This window comes from Bos indicus, chromosome 11, assembly GCF_029378745.1.
Source record: "Bos indicus isolate NIAB-ARS_2022 breed Sahiwal x Tharparkar chromosome 11, NIAB-ARS_B.indTharparkar_mat_pri_1.0, whole genome shotgun sequence".
Taxonomy (NCBI): Eukaryota; Metazoa; Chordata; class Mammalia; order Artiodactyla; family Bovidae; genus Bos; species Bos indicus.
This window is the reverse complement of record NC_091770.1, coordinates 212,569-240,083: the sequence shown is the minus strand read 5'-3', so window position 1 is coordinate 240,083 and position 27,515 is coordinate 212,569. Positions and strand designations below refer to the sequence as shown.

General features: G+C 48.6%; 1 protein-coding gene across 1 annotated transcript in view; it reads left to right on the top strand.

Annotated features, from left to right (window-relative positions):
- FBLN7 (fibulin 7) overlaps window positions 1-27,515 on the top strand; it is a 57,165-nt gene continuing 29,650 nt past the window's right edge. The window contains exons 1-2 of the mRNA XM_019969602.2: window positions 1-455; window positions 23,909-24,068. Coding sequence (XP_019825161.2) covers window positions 381-455; window positions 23,909-24,068 — 235 coding nt within the window. The 5' untranslated portion in view covers window positions 1-380. The remainder of the gene's footprint in view (window positions 456-23,908; window positions 24,069-27,515) is intronic.

Below are 27,515 nucleotides of genomic sequence, written 5' to 3'. Positions count from 1 at the left end.
CCTCCTCCGGGAGCCGCGCGGGTTGGGCGCGCTCCCAGGCGCATTCCTGGCCGGGCAGCCCCTCCTCCTCGGCTTTGGCCAAGGGGCCGGCGCCTCCCCGCCTCGCCGGGACTGTCTCGTGCAGGCGGCAGCGGACGCTGGTGGCCGCGGGAGCTCCAGGTCCGCGCGCGGCGCACCTGGATCCGGGACTGCGCCTCCCGAGCGCGGCGGGCCGAGCTGCGCTCCCGGGCTCCCGCTTTCCTCCCTACCCGAGCCGATCCGGACCGAGCGGAGCCCGGTTCCCCGCAGGGGCGGCCGCGGCATCGGTTGGGACAGCCTCGGCGGGGGCAGCAGACCAAGTTATCTCCCCTTCCCAAGCGGAAAGGTTCCGGTTGGCAAAGATGGTGCCCAAGTGTCCCCGGGCGCTCTTCCTTCTGCTGCTCTTCCTCGCCTGCCCCGAATCGCGGGCTTCCCAGGTCAGTGTCCCTCCCGCCAGTTCCCTGATTCTACTTGCAGGGGAGGCCACGCCGAGGCCGAAGGACCTTGGCTCGCCACATTCCACCGGAATGCTCGGGCCGGGGGCTTGGAGCCAGGCTGGGACTGGGGTTCCGTTCCCGCATCTGTCATCGGATGCATCGCGGGCCAGGCGTCTGGGAGGACCCGGGCTGGTCTGAGCAGTTGGTGCGAAAGCCTCGGTCCGCTGAGGGAGAGAGAGACAGAGACAGACAGAGAGAAGGCTCTGCCTGAGAAGATCTCATGAGACGTTGGTCCTCCTCGGGTCTCCAGAAGAGCTCCCCGCTCACCGGATTAGAATAGAGGATGTCCCCTGCCTCCAACTTCCAACACTTAAATTTCTAACCGAAATATCCTTCTTCCCACCAACTTTAAAAAACAAAACAAAACAAAACAAAACTTTTTTTTTTTCTTTTAACACCAAAAACATTTTGTACTGGTGATATAGCCCTGGTGGCTCAGATGGTGAAGAATCTGCCTTCTTCTATGTGGGAGCCCCAGGCTCTATCCCTGGGTGGGGAAGATCCCCTGGAGGAGGGCATGGCAACCCTCCGCTCCAGTATTCTTGCCTGGAGTATCCCATGGACAGAGGAGCCTGGTGGGCTACAATCCATGGGATCGCAAAGAGTCTGACAGGACTGAGCAACTAACATCATAATAGCCAATTTAAGCGTGTGGCTCCCACCACCAACTTTCTTGGCAGTCCACAGCACTTCCCAGGCAGGGGTGGATGGGGAGGTGTCTGAAGCAGCTTCACTCTGAGCCTGGGGGACCTTAGATTTGGGACTAAGTTTCTTTCCCAAACTTATAGGCAGCTTTCCCTTAGGTTTTCTCTCCCTGACTTGTGGCTATTGGAATCCTGATGGATTTATGTACTTGAACAGATTCACTTTTACATCAAGCAGCAAGGATTGATAATTAAGATAAAATTAAGATAAAAATTAAAATAAAATGAAAATTAAGATAAAAATGCAGATTAAAGGGAGTTCCTTGATGGTCCAGTGGTTGAGACGCCTCACGTCCAAAGCAGGGGGAGCCATTTGGATCCCTGGTCAGGGAGCTAAGGTCCCACATGCTGCAGCAGTGCTGTAGAAAAAGAAAAAAGAATTCAGTTAAAAGTGCTCTTTCAAAGGTAAGACTCGACTGCTGAATTCCAAGCCAGCTATCACCAGACTGGTTCTGAAAACCTGAGACCCCCTCCATCTGTGACCACGTGTTCTATGAGTTGTGGGGCAGCTACCCTGACAATACCATCCACAGTAATAACAGTAATGGCAGTGCGCGTGTGTGTTCAGTCGCTCAGTCCTGTGTGACTCTTTGCGACCCCATGGACTGTAGCCTGCCAGGCTTCTCTATCAGTGGGATTTCCCAGGCAAGAATCCTGGAGTGGGTTGCCCGTTCGGAAGGAAAGCTTGCTGACTGACGGATGAACGCCTGTTTCTTTGCTAAGCATCTCCCATGCTCTTTATTCTCAGAGCAGCCTTGTGAGTTGGGAACTGTCACCACCCCCATTTTGCAGACGAGGGAGCTGAGGCCCAGGGAGATTGTGACTTACTCAGGGTCACACAGCCTCACCTCTGTTTTTGGGCTCTAAGCCTTTGCCCTTCTCCACAGACTCTCACCCATGAACTGAATATCTGAACCAAGCAGGCATATCGGTGGCCACTTAGAAGCCCTTGGGATGCAGGAAGGGAGAATTTAGTTCAGACCAAACTTGGTCCATCTTAGTGTGGAAGGGGGTGAGGTGCCAGGCCGCAGAAGGTCCCCACAAGGAACCCACCAAGCAGAACAATAGGGTTGCCCATTGCAGATTACAAAACAGAGCCTCAGGCCCAGAGTGCGAAGCCAGGAGCACACGGAGGTGCATCTCTTAGTTGGGCCCCCACCCCGGGCCAGCAGAGGGGGCAGGGTAGACAGGATGCTGGGGGGGCTCTGTCCTGCTGTTACTTGCTCTCTCAAGGTTACCTGGACAAAGTGAGACCCTGGGCAGTTCTCAGATGTTTGCAGCTGCTGTTCAAATAGGGAAGTAAGCTCTTTCAGGCTGTGTTCTTGGGGGAAGATCTGGGTCCCATCCCTTCCCTGCCATGTCCAGGCTTCCTCAAATTCCTTATCCTCTAAACCTTGATTTCTTTACCTGCAAAAGCACCTGCCTCACTGGGCTTGGTGAGAGGGAAAGGGAGCAGAAGGGATTCTCCATGGAAGTTAGTTTAAAAAATCTAGTGAAACTGTCCTTTGCCCAAAGTCCTGTGTAGGTTGGGGAATCTCACCCCCAGTCCCTGTCTGGCTTTTCATCACATCTGTCCTGAGTCACTTTGAAAGACTTTTGAGATCTGCTGTTGGAGAACCGGTGGTCCTGGGAAAGGAGTGGAGGTTGAGCAGTGCGGGGATCCCATAAATGCAGGCCCTTTTCCAACACTGCTGCCCACTCTGTGGTCTCACCCTAGAAAGAAAGACAGCCTTGCAGGGGAGACAGGAAAGGAAGGGCACTTAACAAAGCCCCATGCCTCACCCTTCTCCCCCATGGTGGCCCTCAACCTCCTCAGTGGGATGCGGGTGCTGTAGTATTTCAGAATATTTCCCCCTCTCCCAAACCTCTCCTTGTGATCAATTGTCACAGGGTTCCAAAATGCACTGTTAGAGATTCATTCTTTTGACTGTCTAGTCCCATTGGATACATTGCTTTTTGGAGTTTATTGGGGAAAAAAATGTCTCTAGTGTACATTTCCATGATTTTAACTGTAGAGCTATGCTCTATGCTTGGCCATCTCCACCACAGTCAGGAGCCAGAACGGTTCCACCAATCCAGAATAACATCATGATGCCCCTATGTAGGCACATGTCTGCCCACTGCAGCCCCTGGCATCACTGATCTGTTCTTCATCATTATAGTTTTTCATCTTCATAATGTCATATAAATGGAAGTAAAAAGTACATAGACTTTGATTCTGACTTCTTTAACTTAGCGCAATGTATCCATGTCATTCTGGGAATGCACAGTTCCTTCCTATTGCTGGGTGGTGCTCCACTGTGTGGACATATCACAGTCAGCTCAGCCATTGAACTTAATGACTCCCATGCTGTCAATTCCAGTTTTCGGTGACTATGACTAGAGCTGCTATAAATATTCCCCATACAGCTTTTTGTGGAATGTAAACACTCATTTCTCTCGGGTAAATATCTAAGAGTGGGATTGCTGGGTCATTTGGTATCTTTAACTTTGTAAGAAGCAGCTAGGCTATATTCCATTCAGTTTTATCATTTTCAGGATCTTCCCTGGTGGCTCAGACAGTAAAGCGTCTGCCTACAATGCCTACCATGTGGGAGACCCGGGTTCAATCCCTGGGTGATCTCCTGGAGAAGGAAACGGCAACCCACTCCAGTATTCTTGCCCGGAAAATCCTATGGATGGTGGAACCTGGTAGGCTACAGTCCATGGGGTCCCAAAGAGTCGGACACGACTGAGATACTTCACTTTATCATTTTACATTCCTACCAGCAATGCATAGAAAGCCTAGTTACCCTGCATCTTCACCAGCACTTAATATTATTAGGTTTGTTTATTTGTCTCCAAGTCACTCTAATGGGTATGGAATGATGTCTTGTTTTGGTTTAAATGCCCATTTCGCTAATGATTGGTAATATTGGCATCTCTTCATGTGCTTATTTAACATTTGGATAGTCTACTGGGTGAAGTGTCTCTCCAGGCCCTCTGCCCGTTTTCCAAACGGGTGGTTTGTTTTCTTATGGTTAAGTTTTAAGTATTCTAATATTTTATATATTTTAATTAGAAATCCTTTTTTCAGGTGTGTGAGTTGCTAATATTTTCTGCAGCCTGTCTTTTAAAATTTGTATTAATTATTTTTTTATTTTTTAATTTTATATCAGAGTATAGTTGATTTACAATGCTGTGTTAGTCTCAGGTACACAACAAAGTGATTTAATTATACATGTTCCTCTATCTGTTCTTTTTCAGATTCTTTTCCCATATGGATTATAACAGAGTATTGAGTGTAGTTCTCCATGCTCTACAGTAGGTCCTTGTTGGCTATCTATTTTATATGGAATAGTATGTGTATGTTAATCCCAAGCTTCTGCTTTATCCCTCTCCCCTCACTTTCCCCTTTACTAACCATACATTTGTTTTCTAAGTCTTTGAGTTTGTTTCTGTTTTGTAAATAAATTCATTTGTATCATTATTATTTTTAGATTGTACATGTAAGTAATATCATATGGTATTTCTCTGACTTCATTTAGGATGAAAATCTCTAGATCCATCCATGTTGCTACAAATGGCATTATTTCATTCACTGCATCTTGTCTCAACAGTGTCTTTTCCAGATGTTAATGAAGTCCAACTGATTAATTTTTTATTTTTATAGATTTTGCTTTTGGTTTTAAGTCTAAGAACTCTCTGACTTTGGATCATTAAAGTTTTCTCGTATGTTTTTTTTTCTAAAATTTTTATAGTTTTGCTTCTTTACATTTTGATCTGTGATCTGTTTTGAGTTAATTTTTATATAAAGTGTGAAGTTTATGTTAAGATACATGTTTTTAAAGGCAATTCTCAATTGAAGGGGCTTCCCAGGAGGTAAAGAACCTGCCTGTGAATGCAGGAGATGTAAGACGTGTGGGTTCGATCCCTGGGTCTGGAAGATCCCCTGGAGGAGGGCATGGCAACCCACTCCAGTATTCTTGCCTGGAGCATCCAATGGAGCCTGGTGGGCTACCGTCCCTGGGGTCTCAAAGAGTTGGATATGACTAAGAACATACACATGTACATATGTGGCATTTTAATACTGGTTTTCCAATGACATGAAAATTACATGTCTTTCCATTTATTTGGATCTTCCTTGATTTTTTTCATCAGTATTTTAAAATTTTCAATGTGAATATGCTTTGTGAGATTTAAAATCTAAGTATTTCATCTTTGGAGCTATTTTAAGTAGTATTAGTTTTAAGATTTTTTCATTTCCAATGCTGTATTCCTAGACTACGGAAATTCAGTGGGCTTTTCTATGTTGACACGGTATCCTATGACTTTGTGGAACTCACTTATTAGCTATAGGGATTTCTTTTTGTAGATTCCCTCAGATTTTTTACATAAACAATCAGGTTATCTGTCAGTCAGTCAGTCAGTTCAGGCGCTCAGTCGGGTCCGACTCTTTGCGACCCCATGAATCGCAGCACGCCAGGCCTCGCTGTCCATCACCAACTCCCGGAGTTCACTCAGACTCACGGCCATCGAGTCCGTGATGCCATCCAGCCATCTCATCCTCTGTCGTCCCCTTCTCCTCCTGCCCCCAATCCCTCCCAGCATCAGAGTCTTTTCCAATGAGTCAACTCTTCGCATGAGGTGGCCAAAGTACTGGAGTTTCAGCTTCAGCATCATTCCTTCCAAAGAAATCCCAGGGCTGATCTCCTTCAGAATGGACTGGTTGGATCTCCTTGCAGTCCAAGGGACTCTCAAGAGTCTTCTCCAACACCACAGTTCAAAAGCATCAATTCTTCGGCGCTCAGCCTTCTTCCCAGTCCAACAGGGGCAATTTTATTTCTCCCTTTTTTATACCTGTGCCATTTATTTATTTGTTTAGCCTGATTACACTTATTAAACTTCTAATACTGTGTTGAGTAACAGCGGACATCCTTGCTGTGGGAAGGATGCGTTCAGCTTTTTTGTCTGTTTTTAAAATATTTATTTTATTTGTTTATTTGGCTGCACTGGGTCTCAGTTGCAACATGTGGGCTCTAGTTTCCTGATAAGGGATGGAACCCAGGCCCCCTACCTTTGGAGTGGAATGTCTTAGCCACTGGACCGCCAGGAATGTCCTGCATTTAGTTTTTTAATGTTAAGTGGGATGCTAGGCTGTAGGTCTTTGTAGAAGCCATTTGTCAGGTTAAGGTTTTCTAGCCATAGCTTAATAGAGTTTTTATTATAGTTCAGTTCAGTTCAGTAGCTCAGTCATGTCCGATTCCTTGCAACCCCATGGACTGCAGCACACCAGGCTTCCCTGTTCATCACCAATTCCCAGAGCTTACTCAAACTCATGTCCATTGAGTTGGTGATGCCATCTAACCATCTCATGTCCCCTTTTCCTCCTGCCTTCAATCTTTCCCAGCATCAGGGTCTTTTCAAATGAGTCAGTTCTTCACATCAGGTGGCCAAAGTATTGGAGATTCAGCTTCAGCATCAGTCCTTCCAATGAATATTCAGGACTGATTTCCTTTAAGATAGACTGATTAGAACTCCTTGCAGTCCAAGAGACTCTCAAGAGTCTTCTCCAACACCACAGTTCAAAAGCATCAATTCTTCAGTGCTCAGCTTTCTTTGTGGTCCATCTGTACATGACTACTGAAAAAACCATAGCTTTGACTAGACAGACTTTTGTTGGCAAAGTAATGTGTCTGCTTTTTAATATGCTGTCTAGGTTGGTCATAGCTTTTCTTCCAAGGAGCAAGTGTCTTTTAATTTTATGGCTGCGGTCACCATCTGCAGTGATTTTGGAGCCCAAAAAAATAAAAGTCTGACACTGTTTCCATTGTTTCCCCGTCTATTTACCATGAAGCGATGGAACCGGATGCCATGATCTTTCTGAACATTGAGCTTTAAGCCAACTTTTTCACTCTCCTCTTTCAATTTCATCAAGAGGCTCTTTAGTTCTTCGCTTTCTGCCATAAGGATGGTGTCATCTGCATATCTGAGGTTATTGATATTGCTCCCGGTAATCTTTATTCCAGCTTGTGCTTTACCCAGCCCAGCATTTTGCATGATGTACTCTGCATAAAATTAAATAAGCAGGGTGACAATATACAGCCTTGATGTACTCCTTTTCTGATTTGGAACCAGTCTGTTGTTCCATGTCCAGTTCTAACTGTTGCTTCTTGACCTGCACACAGATTTCTCAGGAGGCAGGTCAGGTGGTCTGGTATTCCCATCTCTTTTAAGAATTTCCAGTTTGTTGTGATCCACACAGTCAAAGGCTTTGGCATAGTCAATAAAGCAGAAGTAGATATTTTTCTGGAACTCTTTTGCTTTTTTGATAATCGAATGGATGTTGGCAATTTGATCTTTGGCTCCTCTGCCTTTTCTAAATCCAGCTTGATCATCTGGAAGTCCATGGTTCACGTATTGTTTTTGCTAGCATATGAGATGAGTGCAATTGTGCAGTAGTTTGAGCATTCTTTGGCATTGCCTTTCTTTGGGATTGGAATGAAAACTGACCTTTTCCAGTCCTGTGGCCAGTGCTGAGTTTTCCAAATTTGCTGGCATATTGAGTGCAGCACTTTCACAGCATCATCTTTTATTATTGTGATATTATAGCATCATCACAGCATGTTTTATTATAAATGGATGCTAAATCTTATCACATGCTTTGTCTCCCTCAACTGATATGATCTTGTGGTTATTCTTCAGTCTGTTATTAAAGTGGATAACATTGATTGACTTTTTTAAATTGAATTAAAAACTTTAATTGTAGTATAATTGATTTACAATGTCATGTGATTTTCTAATTTTGAAACCAGCCTTGCACTCCCAGATAAACCCTAATTGAATCATGTCATCTTATACACCGTATATATTTCTGGATTCTGCTCGCTAATGTTTTGTGAGAATTCTTGTATCTTGTTGATGAGGGATATGATATATAGCAGGGGTCAGCAAACTATAGCCCATGAAACATATCCAGCCCACTGGGGCTCAAATCTGGCCATGCTGATTCCCTTACACGTCAGCATCACTGCTTTTTGTACTACAACTGTACAGGTGAGTAGTTGCAACAGAGACTATGGGCTGCAAAGTTGGAAAATTTGACTCTCTGGCCGTGTTTCTACAGACAATTTGCTGACCCCTCGTCTGTGTATTTCTTTTCCTGTCTTTGCCTGGGTGCGTTACCATAACACTGGCTTCCTAAAATGAACTGTGAGTTGTCCCCTTCTTTCTGTTTTCCGGAAGAGACTATGTAGAGGTGGTGTCAGTTCCTCTTGCAGTGTTTGATAGAATTGATCAATGAAACCATGTGGGCTTGGAGATTTCTTTTCTGGAAGATTCTTAACTATGGATTCAGTTTCTTTGACAGGTACAAAACTCCTTCAGGTAGCTTTTTTTTTTCTTGGGAGGGGATTTTTGGTAGTTTGTGGCTTTCAAGAAATGGTCCCATAGTCCTCTCTCTCTTTCTCTTGAGGCAACTGTTTTCAAATGCCCTGGAAATTATTCCACATTTCTAAGTAATTGATCTCCTGTGATGACAGATGAGTACTTTGTTCCATTGTTTGCTACAGAGCCAAGTAACCTACCATGATTAATTTTCTTTCTTGTGTAACTTTTTGGTTTTCCTCAAAGTTTTTCTCCTTTGCCCCATCCGTCCTCTACATGAGCACAGTAGTTTCCAAAAACCTCTTGCCTGGTCCCTATTCTGCCGGGCTCCTTGCCCCTGGATTCCAGTTTTGCTGAACCTTCTCTGGGCTCATAGCCCTGCGGCTACCCAGGGACTTTGGCCTGGACTGGAGTTTACGTTTTCTGGATCATATGCCTTCCTCTTTCTTGGCTTCTTCCCTTGTTTTTTTGAACACATTGTCAGGAAAATGATGATTTAATTCACTCTCCTTGTCTTTCCCAAGTCACTTTCGTACTGTAGACGTTACGCTTGTCCTTCTTTGAAACTTTAAAGCAGACAATGGTAGCACCATTATCCTCATGCTGTAGACAGGGAGCCTGATGCACCTGAGACAGTAGCAACTGAATCCTTGTATTAGGATCAGAGCCTGAGGGAGCAGCGAGAGGGAGGAAAGATGCCCCCACCCACCGAACCCCACTGACGGAGGCAGAGGGAAAGAAGGCGGCGCGGGTTCCGTGCCTACTCCCCGAATTAGATGCAGAAGGGTGGAAACATGGGAATTTGAACATGTTCCATCCTGGGGTAGTGTTGTTATCAAGCAGCGTTCTTGGCCTTCCCCAATCAACAGAAATTGACTAGAGCCCAGACAAGGCCAGACAAGGCTTTGTGGGGCCCTGCTGCAGCAGGTGGGATCAAGAACAAGTGACAAGTTCCCTTGCTCACTCGCTCCCCAGGGGAATGGGGAAGCTTGTTCCTTATACGGGGGTGTAGGTAGGAGTGTGGCCAGGGGTCAGGTGGGACGGTGGCTTAGGTGCTCTGCCCACCCCTCTGGTGGTGTGGAGTGCAGACGGCATGCACAGTACCCTGCTTTTGCTCCAGGCTCCTCAAAAGTGGCAGTCGGGCCTTTTGGTCTCTGTACCCAGAATTTGCCCCAGCTGTGCATGCACGCAGTTATTTTTAGTCTCATACAGCTTCTTTGTATTTCCCTACTCAAGGAGAGTTGTTTCCAGCGCTGCAGGGTCCCAGGTCCCAGTCTGTCTCAGTTGTGGTCAGTTTATCAATTTCAATTCTGTTGCCTATTTAGACAGATAACCTGGGGCGGCCTGGAGCCTTGGTCGGGATGGATTGTTGTTCATTTCGGAGCTCACTGTGAAAGAACACCATGCTTGATTAGAGAGGTATCTGCCATGCTCGTAGCACCAGGAGTATTTGCCAACCCTGCTGCACAGTTTTATAACCAGTCCTTGTATTAGAGGGCTTCCCCGGTGGTGCTAGTGGTAAAGAATCTGAGTGACAAATGCAGGAGAGGCAAGAGACTTGGGTTCGATCCCTGGGTCTGGAAGATCCCCTGGAGGAGGAAATGGCAACCCCCTCCAGTATTCATGCCTGGAGAATCCCATGGACAGAGGAGCCTGGCGGGCTACAGTCCATGGGGTCACAAAGAGTCAGACACAACTGAGCGACTGATCTGTTTTAGAAGGATACGTGGAGATGAACCACAGCTACTGGGATGTGTGAATCATTCAAATCGAAAATGAGTTATTTCATAAAACACATATTTGATGCCTGCCACGGTCCATGGGCTTCCCTGGTGGCTCGCATGGTAAAAAATCATGTGATTGATATGTGGGAGACCCGGGTTCGATTCCTGGGTCAGAAAGATCCAACTGAAGAAGGGCATGGTTGCTCACTCCAATATTCTCACCTGGGAAATCCCATGGATGGAGGAGCATGGTGGGCTACAGTCTGTGGAGTTGCAAAGAGTCAGACACGACTAGGTGATTGACACTTTCACTTTCACGGCCCATTCACCAAGAACTAAACAGACAAAGATCCTGCATTTGGTTCTGATCCGGCTGCTCTGGGTCTGGAACTGGCTGCTCAAGTCACCAGTTTGAGCAGGACTCAGCTCAGCTGTTCTGCTCACGGGCTCCAGGCTCCACTCTCTAGGCCTGGGCTCCTCTTGGTCTGTGGACAGCTGCTGGGTTAGCCAGGGCTGGGTGGTCCAGGGTGCCTCTGCTCCATGGAGTCCCCCATCCTCCAGCAGGCTGGCCTGGGCTTTCTGCACTTTGGAAAGCGGCTGAGGGCTAAGGCCAGCAGGATGCACCAGACTTCTTGAGACGCTGGTCTGCCATGGAGCTAACATTTCGGTTTCAGTCAGGCGGGGTGGGGCCAACAGATCAGGAGACAGTGCCGGGGAAAAGATAGCATGTTATTAACACTTAGAGTTCTCGAGAGAAGAGGGTCACAGAGAAAACATCAGGCAGAGACAGGGATGGAAACTTTGGGAAAGCCTGTACTGGGGGTCTTGAGACAGGGTAAGAACACTAGAGTTAGGACTGGCTAGTTGGAATAATGTGAGTGAGATGGCAGTATAGGGCTGTTCCTAGTTGATGGACCCTGGGGTTGTTGGGGGGGCGTGGCTAGGGTGGGGTGTTAGTGTCTCACAGGTGTCAGACCAGATAATCAGGGGGATGGGCTCAGCTTTGGTTGGTTTGCCACCTAAGGTGTGCTGGGCACGGGCAAGGAGGGTGTTGTGTTGTTTGCTGCCTCTAGGAATTTGCTAGCCACGCCGCCCCCCCCACCCCCCTGCTGAGGAACAGTCTGTGCCAAGTCACACAGCCCCAGATGTCAAAACATCAGATTCAGAAACTAGACAATAAGGTTAATCCAGAGCCAGCCTTGGAACTGGTATATCGCTTCCAGTGTGTTCTGCTGGCCAAAGCAAGTCACAAGACCTGCCCGTATCCGGAGAAGGGAAAACAGATGACGACCCCCTGGATGGGAAGACCAGAAGAGCCTCTTGCAGGGAGGGCGAGATTGCCATTCTGCAGACCTTCATGAGTACTGATCCAGGGATTCACTCCCCACAGGCACAGGGTTTAGACAAATGGGTGGGCTCAGGGTGAGGATGGGTGACCGGAAGGCCATCCTGGCATTTCCCCTTTCTCCAGCAGCCTCCATCTTTCCTCGGCACCTTCAGGAGTGTGACTCTTTCCCAGTCCTGTCAAGGACTGCCCTGATCGCAGTGAAGAGCGGAGATCCCTTTGCTCCGCTGGGGCAGTTTCTAGCCCTCAGGGGCATTGGTCAGTGCAGGCTGAGGTGTGGACTGGAGGTGACCAGCTGGGGAAGGAGACAGTGCACTGGGTCCTTGGGCTGGGCTGGAGTCTTCCAGGTAGGAACTGATGCCCTCCTAGGCCTGCTCACCCTGGCGGGTCCTGTTTGACACCTGCCTTGATTCTTGGCAGAACCAGCCAGTGCCTGTGGAGCGCTCGCCCTGCCACTGGGGCACCAGTCCCCTTACAAACGGCCACCCTGACCTGCCTCCTTGTCAGCTGCCCCAGGAGGAGTGTCTGTCTGCTGAGTGGCACCGGAGACTGGATGATGCCCCTCATCAGCAGGGACAATGGCGGGACTGCCAGGTTTCTACAGACTTTCCCCAGGCTTATGCAGCCCTGGGGCCACAGGGCAGACTCCCTGGGTGGATAGGACCTTCTTTGTCCTTTCAAAGACTCCACCCAGTTTTTCCTGCTTCTTTGGGACTGCCTGAAACTTAAAATAAGGACATCACAGACTTTTTCATTTAAAAGAAAATTGTCATTTAGTTGCCCAGTCATGTCTGACTCTTTGCGACCCCGTGGACTGTGGCCCCCCAAGCTCCTCTGTCTGTGGAATTTTCCAGGCAAGAATACTGGAGTGGGTTGCCATTTCCTTCTCCAGGGGATCTTTCCGACCCAGGGATCAGGGTCTCCTGCACTGCCGGTGGATTCTTTACCGTCTGAGTCACTAGGGAAGCCTGTAACACACGAGTACCTGCAGGCAAAAAAAGACAAAACACAAAACTACTTTCAGAAAAACATCAGACACCTTCAGTCATTTACACTGTAATGTGAAAACATACAGACTTGTCAGTATCAGCTTGGAGCTCTTTCTCTAACTGCGTAATTAGAGGTTTTACCTTCCCAGCAGGAATCTAACTAGTAAGATAATGTGCTCATTCAACAAGTATGTCTGGAGAGCCTGTCCTGCCAGGTGATGTCCTGGGTCTGCGGAGGCAGCCTGTCTGTGTTCCGGCTCCCACTCCTCCTGGCTGAGTGACCTGGGGCAAGTTCCTGCCTCCTGTGAGTCAGCGCAGTCCTCTGAGATCCCTGTCTCATGGGGCTATAGGAAGGACAACGTGAATGACACTCAAAGAACAGATCCCAGTACGTGCCTCGCCAAGCATGCAGAGAAAAACCAGACAGACCTGGAAATATCCAGCGGCAGACAGTGGAAATGGGGTGTGTCCTGGAGGGTGGCCAGGAGGCTGCCCCACACTCAGTAGGCAGGTAAGGGCTCTTCGAGAAGGGCGCTTCTAGTGAAAGTGGGAAGACTGACTTTCAAGGACCAGGGCCAGACTCTGGACAGAGCAAAGGGCCAGTGCACAGGCCCTGCGGTCGAAATGAACTTGCTAAGGTTTGTGGAAGCTAAGGGCTCCCCAGGTGGCGGTAGCGGTGAAGAACCTGCCCGCCAGTGTCGGAAACATAAGAGACCTGGGTTCGATCCCTGGGTCAATGGAGAAGATCCCCTGGAGAAGGAAATGGCAACCCACTCCAGTATTCTTGCCTGGAGAATTCCGTGGACAGAGGAGCCTGGGGGGCCACAGTCCATAGGGTAGCAAGGAGTTGGACAAGACTAAAGCGACTTCACATGCAGCACAAGGTGTGTGGAGAAACACAGAGGTCTGAATATTGGAACCCAGAAGGTGTCTGATCTGGGCACTGTTGGAGGTGGCAGGGCTTGATCACACAACATTGGAAGCAGAATAATGCTCCCCCCTCCAAGATATCTATGTTCTTATCCAGGGAATCTAAGAATCTTACCCTGATTTTAGCCCAGCAAGACCCATGTTGGAGTTCTGACCTACCAGACTGTAAGATAATAAATGTGTTGTTTTAAGTGGCCGGATTTATGTTGATTTGTTAGAGCAGCAACAGGAAAAGAATCCACCCTGTCAGTGACGTGGAGAGGAGTCTGCCTTTATTTTCATGGGTGGGGAGCCACTGGCGGGTGGAAACAAGGAAGTGATGCAGTGTGGCCTCTGACCTCTGTCTTCGGGAAGCTTAGATTGCAGGAGGGCCCGGGAGGAGCAGGTGGGACACAGGTCCAGGACAGGATGGTTTTCATCTCACGTCTACCTGCTCACCCAGCAATGCTTGGGATTTTTCATTAGGGAGGGTAGAAAGTTCTGAAAATACACATCTGTTATTCAGCCCTTCACAACCGTGCAGATGAATTTCTCTAAGGGCGGGACTTCTGAAGCTCCTCCTCTCACGCGTGGCCACGCCCACCGCGGCCAGCCCATCCTTCCCTTCCCTTCCACCTGTGCTGGCGGCCAAGACCAGGCCCCCGTCCCCCTCCACCTCTTTGCATCAGCCCCAGGAGACCAGGTCAGATCCAGATTATTCACTTTCACAGGTCTCAGAAATCTGGGGTCATGTGTGAATGTGCTCACGCCTGGGCCGACGTTCCCAGAAGGGTCTGTGCATGTGTGTTGGGAGAGGGCTGCTGGGGCACTGAGAGGGTCCTCTGGCAAACTGGGGCCTCCTCTGAGCCCTTCATCCTGGTTCTTTCGGGCTGAAGAAATGGGCACAGTGTGCTCTTCAGAGGGTGGACTGGACGCGGTGTGGCAGGGAAGGTAGCCCCACCATCCATCAGCCAGATACCCTGAGCCTCAGTTTCTCTAAGCTGTGAAATGGCTAGGCCATGGTGCCCAAATATTTGGTGAAACACCAGTCCTGATGAAGCTATTTTTTAGATGTGATGAGTGTTAATTGTAGACTTTGAGTAAAGCAGGTTACCTTCCATAAGGAGGGTGGGCTTCATCCCAAAGACTGAGGTCCTGGGAGAAGGAGGGCGTTCTGCCTTCAGACAGCCTTTGGATATGCAACACCAGCTCTTCCCAGGTCTCCAGCCCCCAACACTGCAGGAGCCAATTCCTTAAATCTCTCTCCTTCTCACTCTCTCACTACAGGAGATGTGCATATATTGAGTTGGCTCAAAAAATTCATTAGGGTTTTTCTGTAAGATGTTATGGAAAAATCTGAATGAACTTTGGGGCCAACCCAATACAATTGGTTCTCCTTGATTCTGTTTTTCCTGGAGAACCCTAAGATAATGGCCTTGGGCAACTGCCCCCTAAAATTCCCCCACTTCCCCCAGAAGTGTCCTTTCTTTCCTCTTCAGTGTGGTTGCTGGGTCAAGGTCACAGGGATGAGAAAAGTCAGGGAGTTATAACCTGCTTCTGATTTGGTCTAAAGTTAAAAAAAAAATCTTTCAGAGAAAAAAAACATGTGTGAATTCTACATGACTCACATGCAGAGGGCCTCAAGCCTTGGCTAGCAGGCACACGCTTGGCAAGTGTGCTCTATCCTTTCATAGACCTAAAGTCATCAAAACATCTGTGTTCCCATTAACAACATGCTGACGTGACGCATAGCTGTGGCTTAGAGGAAACCAATGCAAGACAGCCCATCCGAGGTCCAAGGGGTCATCTGCAGCCGCCTGAAGGGGCCTGGGGTTCTGTTGTCACTGAGGTGGCTTTTAGAAATAGTCTCCTTGCCAAGACTGATGTGAGGATGGCCATCAAGCCAGGTCACGTGAGAACAGAGCCTCAAGGACACCTCCACCCACCAATCTGGCATGCCCTGGCACTTCAGTGCTTTGAGAACTGGGCTTCACTTGTAAACTGAGCCCAGGCGGCAAGGAGGCCTGGATGGGGTGGGAGGGTCCACCCACCGAGTTCTGGCACGGGGCTGCAATGAGCTGGGCACACAAACTGTCTTTGTCTGTGTCCAGCCCTGGGCCAACAGGTGGGGTCTCTGAGCTGCTTAGTCTCCCAGGAACAGGAGTGTTTAACCTCTGAAGTATCCCCACCAGATCCATCAGAATGAATGTTGTAAGAGGATGAGTTGGAAAGAAGATAGGCAAGACTTTCCCTGGATGTGGCGTGGGGTGGATGGAGTACAGTTCTTTGACCTCCTTGCTTCCAGAAGACTTAGACCCAGCCCCCTCCCACCTGGCTGTCAACATTGGCTGGTGTGTTCTGGAACCATCTCTGCCACCTCCACCCCAGCTCGGAAAGAGCGGGTGGAATGACTGCTGTTGCTACTCCTCTCTCTGCTTCTGGTCTTCTCTGCAAACATCACTCTCGGTGTTTAAATTCACTGGAAGGCCCAGTGCTCTGAAGGAGACTTTGATATCAGAAATGGGAAATCTTGATCTTCTTCTCCTCGAGGATGGGAGAGTTTCACTGAATGTCTTTTCTTGGTCCCATTATAAATAATTTATTAATTCACAGAAATGAGAACTAATTTTCATTATTTATTGTCAACAGCCTATGCCAAGCATGGATGGAGACCAGTATTGAAAGGATGCAAATTTAGGCCATTTGAGGAGCTCTTTGAGAAGAATATTAAAAGTGAGAGTCCTAGGGACTTCCCTGGTGGTCCAGTGGTTAAGACTGGGCTTCCAGTGCAGGGGGTGCGTGTTTGATCCCTAGTTGGGGAACTAAGATCCCATATGTGCACGGTGTGGCCAAACAGTAAAAATTTTAAAAAGTGGGGTCCTGGAAGAGACCTGGGAAAGTGGGGGCCCTAAGATAGGCCTTCCTTCCCTGGTGTGGACCCCTCTCTTGTCGGCCCCATCCAGACTTGACCTTCACCCAGTCACAGCCTTGGTGAGCCTTCCCACCTAAGTGGGAGGTTCTTTTTCACAGTTAGGGTCTGGGACCCTGAGATGGGAAGCCAGCAGTTGCCATGGCGGGGCCAGGCTGAAATGCAGGTGGATGACACCAGATGGTCCAGCCTGTTTCTTGTCCCGCAGCCTTGCAGGCCCTTGAAGCCCCTCAAAGCCCCCTTGCCTATGTTTACAGAGAAGGAAATGGTCTGTTCCCTGTGTGGCTTCTCTCGGCCGAAAGCACATACTGATGATGGGCATGGGAGGGGAAGTGGGCAGACAAACGGAAGTGGACTGAAAAGAACACAGAGGAACCGAAGCAGACTGAGGTGCAGGGTCTGACTTTTGCTCTGTTCGTTGGTGTGGAAACCAACAACTTGGAGCCAAGAATAAAGAACTAATGCGGGGCCTGCATCCGTGGTCCAGCAACTGTCAGGTGACGCCTTTGCGTGTGTGAGTGTATATCTGATCCAAATGTTAAAACCACACTAAACGTGAACAGTGGTTGTCTGTGGTCATGGGACTTGTCCTTCGTTCTGATGTGTTCTTCTGGATTTTGAGTGGTTTTGCAGAAAGTATGCTTTATTTTTCTGACCAAGCAAATAGACAAAGTTTTCTCAGTTTGACAAGGAGGGATGCTTAGGTTCTCAGCCCCCACCTCGTGACTTCACTTGTCCCCGTATGTCCATATAATGCAGACCTCTTGAGCCCTTGACTCGATCTGAAGGTTTCTAGCCTATCCCCTGCTCTGCAGATGAATTCAGTTATGCCATTGCTGAGGTCCCTACAGGCGACAGATTCTGAGCGTGGTGCTCATGGGCTCCATTTCTAGCAATTTGGGATCAAGGAGCTGGCCTGTTAGTAGCAGCAGCTGCATAAACCCATTAAACCTCAAGCAATCATTCTTTCCACTGCTCTGGCACCCTGGTTCAGCCCCTGCCAAGCTAGCTTGCCAAGAGGACAAGGATCTCCCTTCTTTTCCCCTTGTGAACTTTATTTTTCCTCCCTCTCCCAGTTTTATTGAGATAAAATTACATAATACAATATAAATGTGTGATAGCATTGTATTAGTCCAAGATATGGGGCTTCCCCAGTGACTCTAGTGGTAAAGAATCCGCCTGCCAGAGTAAGAGATGCAAGAGATATGGGCTTGATCCCTAGGTCAGGAAGATCTCCTGGAGGACGAAATGGCAACCCATTCCAGTGTTCTTGTCTGGAAAATCCCATGAACAGAAGAACTGGGCTGGTTACAGTCCTTGGGGTCGCAAAGAGTCAGACTCGAATAAGCACACACACACACCACACGGTCCAAGGTATATACAAAACAATGATTTGATATACATATATATTGTGAAATGATCACCACAGTAAATTTAATTAACACCCATCACCTCACATAGTTGCAGTTTTTTTCTCATGATGGGAGCTTTTGAGATCTGTTCTTTTAAGAGACTTTCCTGGTAGTCTGGTGGTTAAGACTCTGTACTTCCAATGCAGGTCCCACAGGCTGCGTGGCCAAAAAAAAATCTACTCTCATCAACTTTTAAAAAATTCATTAATTTATTTACCTTTGGCTGTGCTGAGTCTTCACAGCTAGTGGACATTAAAGTTGTTCGCATGTCTTAGCTATTGAAAATAACACTGCAGTGGGCATGGGAGTGTATATTACCTTTTCAAGATATAACTTTGTTTCCTTTGGAATTCCTAGATCATCAATTCAGTTCAGTCGCTCAGTTGTGTCCGACTCTTTGCGACCCCATGGGCTGTAGCACGCCAGGCCTCCCTGTCCATCACCAACTCCTTCAGTTTACCCAAACTCATGTCCATGGAGTCTGTGATGCCATCCAACCATCTCATCCTCCGTCGTCCCCTTCTCCTCCTACCTTCAATCTTTCCCAGCATCAGGGTCTTTTCAAATGAGTCAGCTCTTTGCATCAGGTGGCCAAAGTATTGGAGTTTCAGCTTCAGCATCAGTGCTTCCGATGAATATTCAAGGCTGGTTTCCTTTAGGGTGGACTGGTTGGATTTCCTTGCTAGATCATATGGTAGTTCTATTTTTAATTTTTTAAGTAAACTCCAATCTGTTTTCCATTGTGGCTGCACCAATTTACTTTCCCACAAACAGGGAATGAGGGTTCACATTTCTCCACATCTTCACCAATACTTGTTATTTCTTGTTTCTTCTATAATAGCCATTCAACAGGAATGCGGTGATACTTATTGCGGTTTTGATTTGCATTTCTCTGATGATTAGTCATGTTGAGCATCTTATTATTTACCTGTTGGCCATCTTTAGAATGTCTTCTTTGGAAAAACTCTTCAGAACCTCTGCCCATGTTAAAATCAGGTTTTTGTTTCAGTTCGGTTCAGTCACTCAGTTGTGTCCAACTCCTTGAGACCCCATGGACTGCAGCATGCCAGGCTTCCCTGTCCTTCACCAACTTGAGTTGGAGCTTGCTCAAACTCATGTCTGTTGAGTCGGTGATGCCATCCAACCATCTCATTCTCTGTCACCCTCTTCTCCTCCTTCCTTCAATCTTTTCCAGCATCAGGGTCTTTTCTAAGGAGTCGGTTCTTCACATCAGGTAGCCAAAGTATTGTGTTTTTTTCTTGTTTTTTGCTCTTGCATTATATGAGTTCTTTGCGTATTTTGGATATTAACCCCTTGTCAGAAATTTTGCAGATGACTTGGAAGTATTCCCTCCCGTTCTGCAGATTGCCTTTTCATTTTGCCTCTGGTTTCCTTTGATGTGTAGAAGCTTCCCGGTTGGATTTGGCTTCACTTGTTTATGAGTGCTTTCATTGCCTTTACTTTTGGTGTCAAATCCAAAAAACAGTCAAGACTGACGTCAAAGAGCTTACTGCCTGTGTTTTCTTCTAGGAGTTTTATGGTTTCAGGTCTTATGTTTACATTTTCAGTATAACTTGAGTCAATTTTGTGGAGGATGTGAGACAGTGGTCTAGTTTCATCCTTTTGCATGTTACTGTCCAGTTTTTCCCAGTGTCAACTTAAAAAATATTCATAACCTAAAAGGTGAGAGTTATGTTTTATTTGGTGGGAATTCTTAGGACTTCAAGCCTGGGAGGCAGTATCTCAAGCAACCCGGAGAGAACGACTCTGAGGAGGCGAGGGGATGAACCAGGCTATATAGAAGTTTTGCAACAAATATCTGGTCGTCTAAACATCAAAAGATTATCGTTAAAGAAAACCAGATATCCCAAGTTAAGGAATTTAGTGCTTTCTGTGTATGGGAAGATGCAAGAGTCTGGGCTCACTGAAATCGTTCCTTTCATGTACCTCAGCTATCTGGGTTTTATACTTCCTAAGCTTCCTTGGGGCTCACCGTAGGGAGTGGCTGTAGTCTCATGCTGCTAGATCTCGCGTGTTCTTCTTCCTGAGTGCCCTTAGGGCTCGCAGGGTCGCATTGGAGGCCTGCCGTCACTGATGACTGTGACGTCCTTGTTTGACATGGCAGGAAATACTCCTCCATTCCTCACTAGCACCATTTATTGAAGAGACTGCTTTTGCCATTATATGTTCTTGGCTCCTTGGTCGTACGTTAATTGACCACAGGATCTTTAACACTTAATTCTGTTAGCATCACCCTAGTGAGGCTGGAGGCAGGGATGGCTAAGGTTTCCTGACTTTCCCTCATCAACCTGCCCACCACCTTCCTCCTCCGTCTCCACCTTTGCATGCCCTTAGTGTACTTGATCTGGGAGGTTTTCCCATCGTGACTGGAGAGATGAGCATGTGCTTGCTAAGTCACGTAAGCCGTGTCTGACTCTGTGACCCATGGGCTGTAGCGCAGAGGCTCTTCTGTCCATGGGACTCTCCCCCAGGGGATCTTCCCAACCCAGGGATCAAAACATCAAACCCGTGTCTCTTACGTCTCCTGCATCGATAGGAGTGTTCTTTACCACTAATGCCACCCGGGAAGCCTAGAGGTGAGCACACCTCACCTGTAATGAGCACCTCAAGGCAAAGCCAGTGGTGCCTGCTGCTCATGGTGCATAGGTAGGCAGGGTTCCAGGGCAGTGCCACCACAAGCAGAGCAGTGTGTCTGGACCTGGGAGCACTGAGTTTCAACTCACTTGGCTTCCCAGAGGCCCCTTTATTTCCACTCCCGCTGTCTTTCCTTCTGTACTGACTAGAATCCCATGTCCTCCATGCCAGGTTCCCGGCAGAAGCCTTGGCATTGATCTAACATCTCCTACTTTGAAACTTAGCCCTTCCCTGTCCCCTGGGACTGCCCTCTCCCAGCTGTCACGCCCTGGAGGCAGCTGCTGGCCTGGCTCAGTGTGTGAAGCTGTCTCTTCCACTCCACCCACCCCACTTCCTGTCTCCACTGCCCATGCTCGCAACCTGGAATCCACACAGGAGTTAGAAATCCACTCTTGTGGGATATTTAGCTTGGGTCACAGAGTGATCAATCCCTCGTGCAGACTAATCAAGAACATTCACCACACAGAGGTGTTTGTGAAACAAGTGGTAAAGAATCTGCCTGCAACGCGGGAGGCTTGAGCTCGATTCCTGGGTCGGGAAGATCCCCTGGAAGAGGAAATTGCAGCCCACTCCAGGGTTCTGGCCTGGAGAATCCCATGGATAGAGGAGCCTGGTGGGCTACAGCCCATGGGGTTGCAGAATCAGACACGACTGAGCGACTGAGCGCACTAAGGCGTAAGTCAGCCAGGGGGGACGACTTGTTGGTGGGAGCGATGGACTGGAGTCAGCAGGTCCCCAGCCTGGCTCTGCCGCTCACAGGCCACACGGTTCAGGACAATTTGCTTGACTTCCAGCCTCTGTATCTTGACTGTAAAACAGAGACAGTCCCAGGCTTTCCTCACAGGGCTGCTGCCAGCCAGTAGTCCTTTAGTGTGCTCAGTCACTTCAGTCTCGTCAAATTCCTTTCGACCCTATGGACTGTAGTCCGCCAGGCTCCTCTGTCCTCTTAGGAGTAGCATATAGCTTGGTACACTATGAGGAACTTCACAAATGTGAATCACACATGATATGGAGCAGCATCTCTGGAAGCAGCTCCTTATTATTATTATGTTTTTTTAGAGGGAAGGGAGGTGGGTGTGCAAAGTCCGATCTGGGTGGATGGCTGCACCATGCTGGGCAGGTCAGGGACTGCAGGAGGTCACTGCCCTAGTGCCCAGGGCCTGCGTGGGAAGGACCACAAGGAGGGAGGGAGAAGGAAAGCAAACAAAAGTTCATTTCCCAACAGTTGTGTTTGGGGCCAGGCCCAGTCAGGCCCTGGTTTTAGGGTGGAGGCCAAGGAGCCCCCATGGATTAACGAGCTCCAGGGGCAACTGGGGATTCAGCTTTGTCAAAAGCATCCATTGACCCGGAGCAGTGAGGCATGTGTTTGGTGAGATCTCCGAGGTGTGGCGGTCTGGCACCCGCCCCGGGAGAGCGGCTGCGGCTCCGTCTCCGCCACAGTGGCAGCGCTCCGCTGGTGATGCTGGAAGCCACCCAGGCTGCAGAGGCCACGTGCCTCCCAGCTGCCGGCTGCTGGCCACCTTTGAAACCTTTTTTTCTAATTATAAAGCTAATAATCACTGTAGGAAAAAAAATTAAGTATAAAAATATAAAAGCGGATTCACAAGCCTATCCCCAGAGGTTGCCATCATCCCACTCTCCTTTGTTCCGTGCAGGTCATGTGAGTCAGGTTGGACTAGGCGTGCTGAGGTAATGTGCAACATGTGAACCAGGGCCCGTCCCATCTCTGCCCACTGTACTCACCTCTCCTTTCTTTCTTTCTTTTTGTTCCCAGTGAGGCAATGTCCTTATGTGTTTATTACTTTTTTTGCACCCTCCACACCTTGGCATGGGGGACGTTAGTTCCTGGATCAACGATTGAACCTGTGCCCTCTGTGCTGGAAGCACAGTCTTAATCACGGGACCACCAGGGAAGTCCTCACCTCTCCCTTCCTCCTGTTCACGTCCTGGCTCTTAAGGGCAGTTAGGATCAGTGCACACTCAGTTGCTCAGTCGTGTCTGACTCTCTGCAACCCCACAGACTGTAGCCCGCCAGGCTCCTCTGTCCATGGGATTTCCCAGGCAAGAATACTGGAGTGGGTTGCCATGCATTCCTCCAGGGGATCTTCCCAACCCTGGGATCAAACCCCCATCTCTTATATCTCCTGCATTGGCCGGTGGGTTCTTTACCACTTAGCGCCACTTGGGAAGCCCCCATTAGGATCAGAAACCTTGAGATTTTTATCACTAGGCATGATACCAAGTGTTGCTTAAAGTTAGTTTCTATCGTGATAAGCACATGCCTCCTTCTTCTGTTTTTTGAGCTTTTCAAAAAGTGTTAGAACTCAGCATTAACTTTAACTGAATACTCTTTTAATTCTTCTTACTTGCCCTGTTGCCTTTTCATACTGTTCATGGGGTTCTCAAGGCAAGAATACTGAAGTGGTATGCCATTTCCTTCTACAGCATTTTCCAATGCTGGGAAAGATTGAAGGCAGGAGGAGAAGGGGATGACAGAGGATGAGATGGTTGGATGTCATCACCAACTTGATGGACATGAGTTTGAGCAAGTTTGGGGAGTTGGTAATGGACAGGGAAGCCTGGCATGCTGAAGTTCATGAGTCACAGAGTTGGACACAACTGAGTGACTAAACTGAACTGAACTTGCCCTGTTATATTTTTTTAAATACTTAATTATTTATTTGGCTGTGTCGGGTGTTTACTTGTGGCATATGGGATTTCCTTGAGTCACGTGGGGTCTTCTGTTGTTGCTCCAGGGCTTAGTGGCATCAAGGCATGTGGGATCTTAGTTCTCCAACCAGGGATCGAACCTGCATCCCCTGAACTGCAAGGTAGATTCTTAACCACTGGACCACCAGGGAAGTCCTGTGCCCTGTTACATTTTTAAAACAATGGGAACCACTGGGCTTCCCTGATTTGCCTGTTTTATGTTATATCATCCATCTGCTTAAAAATGTCCAAGGTAGAATAAAAAAGCCAAAGGATAAAGAAAGAAAAAGTTCCTTAAGGCCCAGATTTCCGAGCATTAACTTGGAGTGAAGAATTAGCGGGATGGGGGCGGGGGGCGGTCTTTGAAGTAAGATCACTCATATAAGGCACATTGCGTTCAGATAATTCTTCTACCACCCAATCACTTAGAGTCATCACTTCTGCCCTGCACTCTGAAAATCAGCGCTTTATTTTTGTTGAGGGAGGAACTGGGGATGCTCTTTGGGGACCTCACCGGATACATTGTCGGGACACCGGCGGGGCCGCTTCTGCATTGTGCTCAGCGGATCCCCAGGGTGTTAGAGCCTAGGGTCCCGGTGACCGCTGGCCCCCCATGCTAGTGGTGCTGATGGATATTTTTTCCTCTCCCTAGAACTGTCTCAACAAACAGCAGTTCCTCACGGCTATCCGCCACCTGCAGCAGTTGCTGAAAGGCCAGGAGACACGCTTCGCCGAGGGCGTCCGTCACATGAAGAGCCGGCTGGCGGCGCTGCAGAGCTCTGTGAGCAAGGCGGGCCCGGATACGCCCCCAGGTGGGTCCCCAGGTCAGCGCCCCGAGCCCGGGGGGTCCTCGCCCTGCTCCTATCTCCCGTGGCTGGATTGATTCCCAGGCCTTCCTGGCCTCGCCTTCTGTCTGGGGCTGGGTGCTAGGAAGGCATTTCCCACTTCCCCCCCTGTCATCGGGGCTTCCCAGGGGACACTAGTAGTGAAGAGCCTGCCTGCCAGTGCAGGAGATCTAAGAGACTCGGGTTCGATCTCTGGGTGGGAAAGATCCCCTGGAGGAGGAAATGGCAACCCACTCCAGTGTTCTTGACTGGAGAACCCCACGCATAGCTTCTCCAGAGAATGGTCGAAAGGCACAACTTTCAGAGCCTGCATCCCCATCAGGAGAGACCCTAGTTGGTTCATTTTTCTTGTTTTGTCATTTAATAGACGATTTTTTTAGAGCCGTTGTCATTTCACGGCAAACTGAATGAAAAGCAAAGAGGGCTCCCACATACACTCTCCCCGAACACTCATGGCTTCCCCACCATTAATATCTCGCACTCCTGTGGCCTGCCGGGTACAGCCCACAAACCAACACTGGGTTCTGTTTTCCAGGCGTGAAAATTATTCGTTTTCCACGAGCCCCCTGTTAGTGCAGTGGGTTGGGCTGGAGGGGCTGCTCAGGGCAATTTGCATTTGTCTCTGCTGCCCTCCCCCCTGCCCCCAGACCCCTTCCCCTGGGGTAGGACTCTGACAGACACTGGGCCTTTCCTGGTTGTCCCAGTAATGGATTGCATGCTGTCAAGGCCTGGCATGGGAGGCTGCATTTCTTCTGGCCTCTCCTCAGGATGACAGGGGTCAGGAGCCTGTTGTATGTTTGTTTAAGTCATGACAACTCTGGTGGCTCATGCAGTAAAGAATCTGCCTGCAATATGGGAGACCTAGGTACAATCCCTGGGTTGGGAAGATTCCCTTGGAGAAGGGAATGGCTACCTACTCCAGTATTCTTGCCTTCCCTGGTGGCTCAGGCAGTAAAGGATCTGCCTGCAATTTGGGAGACCTGGTTTGATCCCTGGGTTGGGAAGATCCCCTGGAGGAGGGTGTGCCACCCCACTCCAGTATTCTTGCCTTGAGAATCCCATTGACAGAGGAGCCTGTTGGGCTGCAATACATGGGGTTGCAAAAGTCAGACATGATTGATGGACTAACACTTTTGCTCACATGCACACAGGGTTATGGGGGTCGGGTGGGGCAGTGGGTTGCCGTATATTTGTTTAAGTCATCAGGCTGAGGAATATCTGATGTCTTCACTCACTTAAGATGCTTTTCTCAAGGGTCTCCTTGGTGGTGTGAGATGAATTTCCTGGGTTGGATTTTCTACCTTTGCAGACTCTGGTAGCAAATCTAGAGTCTCCACAGTCCTGAGTCAATTCCTGTTTTCTTTGGCTGCATGGGTGCAGAGCTGGACCTGGTGGCCAAACACCTCACACTTTCCAAGGTGCCGAGAGGCCACGGCCTTCGCTGAGGCTTGTCACAGCGTGGCATCCCTCCTTTCGGCTGCAGATGTGGAAACTGAGGCCAAGAAACGTGAGTTAGTGATAGTGGGTTCTGTTCTGGGGATTTTGTTCACTGCTGAGGCTCAACCGCACTGGTCCTTCCTGTTTTCTTGGGATCAGAGTGCCTGCGGGTTTCTGGGAGTTTCCAAGAAAAACCTGCAGAAGGGAATTTCTACAACTGCCCTGCCCATCTTTGAGGTCCCTGTCCATGAATACAGAAAAAAAAAGGTAAGGGTTTTCCCTGGTAGTCCAGTGACTAAGACTGTGTTCCCAATGCAGGGGACCAGGGATCGATCCCTGGTCAGGGAACTGGATCCCATAACTGAAAAAAAAGATCCTTCATGCCGTAGCCAAGCCTGAAGATCCTGTGTACTGCAACTAAGACCCAGCACAGCCAAAGAAATGCATATATATGTATATAGTGTTAATCGTGTTAGTCGCTCAGTCATGGCCGACTCTTAGCGACCCCGTGGACTGCAGCCCACCAGGCTCCACTGCCCATGAGATTTTCCAGACAAGGATACTGGAGTGGGTTGCCATTTCCTTCTCCAATATGTATATATATATATGTTTAAAAAGAAACACAGCTATGGTTACATTACTAATCCTCTTGCTGCTGGGTTCAAGGTCTTTATTTCCTGAGCTATGCGAGACCTTTTTAACGTGGCCAATTCTTGGGACATTCCTGGTGGTCTAGTGGTTAAGACTCTGCACTAAGGTCATGGGTTTGGGATCAGGGGACCAGGATCCCACAGGACACACCTTAAACAAAAAAGTGGCCAATTCTCTTTTTAAAGAATTGCTGCCGTGCGTTGTGTCTCCTTCGTGCGTTGGACATGGGGCGGCAGCTGTCAGCACCGCCTTGCTGGGTAAAGTGTGCTGACAGGTGCCCAGGGGAAGCCAGAGGCTTGCCGCAGATCACACTGCAGGTAGAAGGAAAATTACCTTTTCTTTTTTTTAAAAGGGCATTTGCTTGGGAGTCAGGAAGAATAATTTCCAGTCCCAGAGAATTCTTGGCCTTCTTTCCGGTTTATTTCTGAGTAGCTCCCTCCTATTTTCCCAGCCTTTCTTTCCTGAAAACTTTACAGTCCATCAGCTTTAGGACTTATCTCCGCAGCCTCATTCCAATAACGTCCCTAGATCGCCAGGATTGATTTCCTGCTGAACTCTTTCTTACACGTTACATCCTCTGGGATGGTGGAGGCCCTGTAGGCTCACCAAGAGACGTTCATGATGAAATGAACCAGCCAAGGGGCATGTCTTCCCACCCAGAAGAATCCTTTGGCTACCATTTGGGAAATGCCTGAAAATTGATTTTTATTGAATCTGTATCCATTCATTGGGACTTCCCAGGTGGTGCTCTTGGTAAAGAACCCACCTGCCAATGCAGGAGGCACAAGAGACATGGATTCGATCCCAGGATTGGGAAGATCCCCTGGAGGAGGGTACAGCAACCCACTGCAGTATTCTTGCCGAAAGATTCCCATGGACAGAGGAGCCTGCCGTGCTACGGTCCATGGGGTCACAAAGAGCTGGACACGACTGCAGCAACTTCGCATGCACACACGCACATCCATTCACTAAGTCTGCTGACATGTATTGGGGGCCTGCTCAGGTAGCTCAAATGGTAAAGAATCTGCCTGCAATGCAGGAGACTCAGGTTTGATCCTTGCATTATGGAGCCATGTGGAGATATGATTCCATCCATTCTGATACCATTTGCCTGTGAGTTGCTCCAGCGGCTAAGTTTTCTTTGAGGGTTTTAAAGATGTCTCTTCCCCAGAGAGACCCTACTCCTTTCCCCCAAAGCATTTTAAATCCTCTTCAACACAATAGAGTAGGAGATTTTTCAAAGGGAAATATAAAGTCGTGTACTTGCAGGGACTGAAGCAGCAAGCTGGGGGTGCCCAAGTGTTGGGATGTCGGTTCGCCTGGCTT